General features: G+C 40.2%; 1 protein-coding gene across 1 annotated transcript in view; it reads right to left on the bottom strand.

Annotated features, from left to right (window-relative positions):
• The window catches only part of st14 (ST14 transmembrane serine protease matriptase), a gene marked incomplete in the record, with an annotated part of 40,963 nt that overhangs the window by 14,860 nt on the left and 19,334 nt on the right, over positions 1–6,769 (bottom strand). Inside the window, 5 exon segments of the mRNA XM_014008695.1 lie at positions 472–575; positions 697–836; positions 3,128–3,356; positions 4,557–4,592; positions 5,295–5,467. Coding sequence (XP_013864149.1) covers positions 472–575; positions 697–836; positions 3,128–3,356; positions 4,557–4,592; positions 5,295–5,467 — 682 coding nt within the window.

Below are 6,769 nucleotides of genomic sequence, written 5' to 3'. Positions count from 1 at the left end.
GGCCCAGCCAATCACCTGACCTGAATCCAACAGAAAATCTATGGAAAGAACTAAAGATCAGAGTTCATAGAAGAGGTCCACGAAACCTTCATGATTTGAAGACTGTTTGTGGAAGAACACACACACCTTCCTTACATTCATCTTACATTCATCTTACATTCATCTTACATAAAAGGCAAACATACAAGCTTCCAACACATCGACAGTTACGAGTGCACACATGCAGGTGCATCTTGCCTGTGTGTTTACTTCACACAAACAACTCGTAGAGACACGGAGCGCCGCAGCTCTGAGCTGCAGCGGCAGGCTGACTGATGAAGATAGAAGAGGTACTGAACAGCTTGGCTTCCATAGTGCTGTCTCAGCATTCCTCTCATAGCAGGCTAAGGATGGTGGAGAGGGGGGTTGGGGGTGAAGGGGGATCAGTGTGGGGGTAAATCCAAGAAGGGAGGCAGGAGAAGTGTCGCAAACCTGGATTTTCCACCTGCAGTCTATAGCGGGCGGGTAGAAGATGGGGTGGAGTGGCGACGTGAAGTTTCCACTGCTTCCAGAGAGAACACCACCGCACCTTTGCACTGAAATAATCATAAAAAAATAAAAGTGCAACATATACTTAATAGGAATGAGGTACAAAGAAAATACTACAGCCCTCCAACAGAATGCAGATGAAATGTGGATGYGAGGACACTAATTTACCTTCACTCTTAGGGATGATGTGATACTCTGCCTGAAAGCCTGGCTTCTGGACAGCAGTGTCAGCGATAAAGTTAACCAGCAAGATGTTACTAGATGACATTACCATCAGCGGGTTGGAGGGAGGCCTTTGACCACATTGTCTGGGTTAAAGGGAGAGAACGAGCAGTCAAACCAGCTGGGAAACATCCAATAAAATGTTACAAATCAAAAAAAAATAAAATAAAATCGAGTTCCAGCAAGCGATACCATGAAAAATTAGCTTCATATTTGACATCTCTTATGCAGTTGTACTTTCTTTCCCCTTCTAGTTAGGCGCATTAAAACACTAACGCAGCAAACAAACGTAAACAGTAAGGAAAAATGATTTTAGAGAAAAATCAATGGATAAACACTCAGCAGAGAAAGCAATAAATAAAAGGAGAGAGGTGCCAGCACTTAGGAGAAATTGCTTAGGTGGAATTTCGAAGTCAAATATTAGTTACATTAACAAAAAAGAAAAGAAAAAAAGTAAACGGTTTATCAATGTTTGTAGCGGAGCTATGAAGGTGGAAATGATGATGCAAGAGCAGAAATACATCCAGTAGGATAACGTCATTACAGAGGATGATTTTATGCTGCTCATAAACCTCTTGTCACCTTGAATAAAGCTGATCACTCAGTAGCATTACAAACATTTTTATGCATCACTTTGTAACATATGTGTTTGGCATTGGGTTTTGAGTTTTGACTCGCCCGCAGCTACAAATGTTGCATTCAAAAGCCTGTAGATTCATTGGGAAAAAAATAAAATAAATAAAAGCCTCCCCCACAGACCGAATGTAATTACACACAGCAGTGTAGTCCGATTCTTCAACAGATTTGAAAGGAGAGGTCTTTTTGAGTCAACTCAATCTCACCGAGGTTTCAAAAGCCAACAATAAAAAGGAAGACACAGCAAAGAAAAATAAAAAAATGTTGTAATCACAAATCTAGAAAAAAAGAAGAAGAAATGAAGTGAAACACGTTCCTCCCACATACAAGCAGATTTTATTCCAAGGTCTCTGCATTGCATCAAACATCAAATGGAGGTTCTGTCTCTCTCTGATCCTTTAGGTGAAATTAATGAGACAAATGTTGGTTGAAGTCCATCAAACTAAATTTGCTGTGAATGTTTAAAACTAAATGGAAAAGTACTTTCGAGCTCAACTTGATGCACTAAAGCAAATCGAGGGGAAATCCTGACCTTTTCCTCGCACATAAGAAGTGACTTATAAACAGAAATCTGCTGCTGAATAACAGGATTGAAAAATCTGATATCAAGGCRATAGTTCTGATCTTTGAAGTGGGGTTTTGTAGAGAGCTGACCTCACAACCTCTTTATGAACAATTAATATCTTACCTGTTGTAGATACCTCTTYAAATGAGCTCAGTTTGGACAAATACAGCTGAATTCTGAACAAACTGGTAAGCCAACTTCAAAGGTAAAATGTTACAGTTATTCACAAACATGATTAGCAACAACTTGCTGTAGCACTTCTGGTGCAGCCTTTAACACTTCCTGTAAGAATGTTGGGTGTCCCAATTCAGGAGCTTCAGCCTGCCTTGAGTGCTGCAGTAGGTTACACCCTACGTAGTCCGTGTAGGCTGAATGAAACCGCTGTGAAATGAGACGGTCCAAGTRTTCAGATGACAAATTTACACGACTACRTTTTATATCACGTGCCTTCAAACTTAATGCGATGGGACATGTATTCATGTCTTTTCACTGGAGGAATAACTTCACAATTAAAACTTTACGCGTAAATAAAAAAAAAAAACAATAATTATTTAACATCTCATTGCAGCATAAATTCCATCAGATACGTTTCTAAACATACAGAGATTCTTCGGTCCACAATCAATTTCCAAACATTGACTTGACAAAAGAAAAACTGCCATCTTCATTTGTCTGCTAATTTGCTGACAGCACAATGAATCCTGGGACATCCTCAGCCAGGAAGGATACTTTGAAGCAGCCTTCATTTTCGGGGGTTTTGTGGGCAACATTTGTTTCCCGTGTGAGAAGGAGCCCACGARTTGGGACAGCCTTCAGCGTGGGGCGGTGACGCAAGGGGGTGACAAATGCAGTCTTCAAAGGACACAGCCCCTGAATTGAGACACAGCCATTATTTTTGCTTAAACTAATTCAAAACTAACAGTCAAGCAAAGGTTTATAATAACAGCATTAACATGGACTGCTATGAAATTTATGGTATGTTTGACAGCAGCAATCCACTGGTCTTGACTCTGCTTGAACTTGGCCTTCAGTCCGATCAATAAAGAAATCTTCACTCTCCAAACTGAGGTCAGACAGCCATCTCCAACAGGTAAGACATTTATTATTCACAGCCTTCTTTTAAAAATAAACAAAAACTCTGCAATCAATCCTGAGGTTTCTCCCAGCTCGACTTACTTTGTGATGGTGTGAGACATTTCTGGACTCAAGGAGTCAAAGATAGAGACAAAATCATTTGAGCAGTCATCTTCCATGTCAAAAACTGGGAAACTGACGGAGATGGCATTCTCTTCAGAGGCTCGGATTTGCCATTGACACCGTGACTTAGAGGGGTAGCCTGTGGGGTAGCCCGGGGATGAAAACGTTTGTAGTTCTGCAACAGCTTCCAGACGGAAGAAGCAGTCGTCTGAGGAGGAGAAACAAATTGATTGAAGTCGTTTATTGATGGTATTGATAATCCCATCTATTATTTGTTGTTTTTTTTAAACAACACTATTTTTTATAGTTATTCATAAAAACAGACTGCTTTACAAATAATGCACATAGGTTCTTTTATTCATTTCAGAATTGTTCAGTTACCATGACAATTTAATGTGATTTAATCTACCGTATTTATTCGTGTATAATACGATCTCATGTATAATACAAMCCCCCCCCCTTTTTGAGCTTAAAAAGCATAAAAATTTTAATCCTCAAACTACCTCCAATTTCATACAGACTTCAAGATTTTTCAGCCTTTGCAGTCTTTATACATATCAGTAAAAGGATCATTGGACTGTTCATTTTATTTTAACTATATATGTACTACAAGATATTTTGACAACAAGTATATATAGCAGCAAACTACGATTTTGAGCTTTGTAGCAGCATCATAGGAATTCTGGCATTTTACACATAGTCCACCAGGATGTGCCAACACAAAAGTCAGAGACTTCACATGAGATTTGGGCCATCTTGTGGGGGAAAAGCAGATTACTTCCTACTCGCGAGCGCCCCCTCTGGTGGGCAAACATTTTTTCAGGGATACAAACTTTTTCTGAACACCAGTAGACGGCAGCCATTACAAGACAAACATGTGTTTGTTGTTGTTCGAGGAGCGACTCGGTCACACGCTAATGTCATTAGTTTGCAATAATTACTGAGGTGCAGGACTGCTTTTTCCCCCTTTTTTTCCACATCATGTCGCCTGCCTGGATCTGTTATTATCTCGTTCTGAAGCACGGAGGAGTGTCACGGGTAAGCTCGTTTCAACTGCTTTTTACGAAGTGGTCTCATTTCCGGACTCAGTCATTTTGTGAATGAAGCTGATATTTCAGTTAAAATACATAAGTAAAAATATTTATCCGAGTATAGTGCTACCCCACAACTTTATGGATGATTTTATGGATTTAATTTTACGTATTATACTTGAATAAATACGGTTATTATAAGGCTAAAAAACGTGACCAAGTTATTCTGCACCAGTACAAAGATCATAATCCCTGACATAACAAACACCTGTACAACACAGGACAGGACTGTCATTTGTTACAGACTGGCAGGAGGGTGAGCATCTAGCCAGCTGGAAAATTACAGGAATGATTGAAATGAGACATATTGTACTCACCACCTTGAGGGCTCCTGGCCATACGAGCATCTGCGACTGGAGACACAGACGTGGGGTGGGGTGGGGGGTGACAAGGAAACAGGAGGAAAAGGGTAAGAAGGGGTCACCAGAGTTGGGAGGCTGATAGAATTTGATGCATGAGCCTAAAACATTTGGGTTGCACATTTTCTGTTCCATTTCCCTGCAGGCGGAAGGAACTGGTGGCAGCATCTAGCTCTTTCTGCTCCACCTCACCTCGTCCTACAGCAGCAACTAATCCATCTCTGTCTAACTAGCTAGGACAGCAACGTCAAATCATACCCGCAGAAATCATTTCAAAAGAGGACCAAAACCACTGAGTCACATGGCCCGGCGCTTGGCTGACGGCCAGCGCATCGACAAATGCAACATGAACGCTGAGAAGACAGAAGGAAGAGAAATGGATGTCTCAAGGCAGGGGCCAGAGCCCTGGCTAATATCATTAGAGGATCCAAACAGCATAAAATGTGCAATCTCAGATGCAGCACAAGCTGAGAGGTATGGCTTATCTGTTATCATCTTATCAGCACAACTCAGATCAAACCACTATGCTGTGGATACACAGGTGAGCAGAAAAGCAACGCTTACATGACATGACACTGACCTTCTTTAGATTTATTTTGTAATATGCTCTCTCTCTCTTGATTGCTGGATTTAGCCCACATTTAATTTTATCCATCTTTCTTGCTACTACTGTCACCACACACTTGGGGTACTCACATGAAGCAGTGATTTTACTAATCTTGACATTACTCAGACTCCTCCTGCTGTCCGGCTCCTTGATGCCCTTCTCCAGTGCGTTCAACACGCGTTCCTCTGAGAACTCCGGCACAAGTTCTAGTTTGCCGACTGGAATATGGAACTTGGACCAGTAATAGGCTTTCACACCTTCACTGGTGTTATCAGAGGGGGGTAAAAAAAAACTGGTCATTAATGAGCTTCAGTATGAGGAAGGAAGCACAGATCAGTGGAACAACTGTGATTCTAATTATTCTGATGGAAAAGCCTATTTAATAAACCTAAAGAATGAAATGTGGTCAAATCTGCCAAAAAGATTTGTTTCTATTTACATACAAAAATAATTGAACTGAGGATTAAGTCACAAAATGGTTTGTGGAGAAATAGGCCACTATAGTACATTGGTGATTATGTTTGCAAAACTGCATTTTGTCAAAATATAATGAATAAATCTCTTATTTATTGGTCGTTTAAATGAAATATCTGAAGTTTAATCTTAAATAATTTATTTTGAGCGGTAGCTACAAAAAAATAAATAAATAAAATAAACACAATTTTGAGCAGAAAAGCCCTACATTTTTGTCCTTTTCACTGCGAGTTAGGAATCCTTTTCTTCTTTCCAGCAGGTAAATCTTAATATCCAAATATTGTTTGAGGTTTCCTCTTTACAACAACATAAAAATTCCTCATTAGAACAATATTAAACTAGGTTTCAGACCAAATATCATGATTAGGAAGTCAAATTAAGGTACATGTCTGGAACCGGTCATGATATAAGGATGATCCAAGTATCAAAAAGTATTTTAAAAAACAGGAATCTGAAAATGTGCTCAAATAAATTTGACCAAATTTGACTTAATCCTCAGTTTGATGTGATGTGTCCCATATTTTATTACAGAAAAAAACTATTTGATAATAATCAAAAAGAAAAAAATAAGTAGGTCCTCTGGATGAGTTCTTCTTTAGTGAAACGTTTTGTCTCTCCTCCAAGAGACTTCTTCAGTCTGATGAGTTTCAGGTGAACTCAACAGCCACTGTTCAGAAGAATGAGCCAGCACAGACGAGCTACATCATCGGGTCAGGACTCTGTAGTTCACACTCAGGCCAGCGGTCACTCTTTCAGGGATGATGTTCTCATGCAAGTATGACTCAGCCCCCTGTGAGCAAAAGGTGTGAATCAGGGCCCCAATGATACCAACACAAAGAGRGAAAGATGGACAAAAACAGGGGGACGTTGAACCCCGCTTGCACTCACTACATACACATGACACGACACCAAAGAACCACAGCCAAAGCATCCAAACCAATAAGTCAGGTGATGGGGCACATGACCCTCTATGAACAATAGAGCTAATCAAGCCTATTGTTAGGCGCTGGCCCTATTTTGCATGTGACTAACCTGTTTGTCCACCATGTGGAGGCAGTGCTTATAAGGCTGAGTTCACATGAAACTCATC

This window comes from Austrofundulus limnaeus, unplaced genomic scaffold (assembly GCF_001266775.1).
Source record: "Austrofundulus limnaeus strain Quisiro unplaced genomic scaffold, Austrofundulus_limnaeus-1.0 Scaffold52, whole genome shotgun sequence".
NCBI lineage: Eukaryota > Metazoa > Chordata > Actinopteri > Cyprinodontiformes > Rivulidae > Austrofundulus > Austrofundulus limnaeus.
Note: the sequence above shows the minus strand (reverse complement) of the source record. Positions and strands in the feature narration are given on the sequence as shown.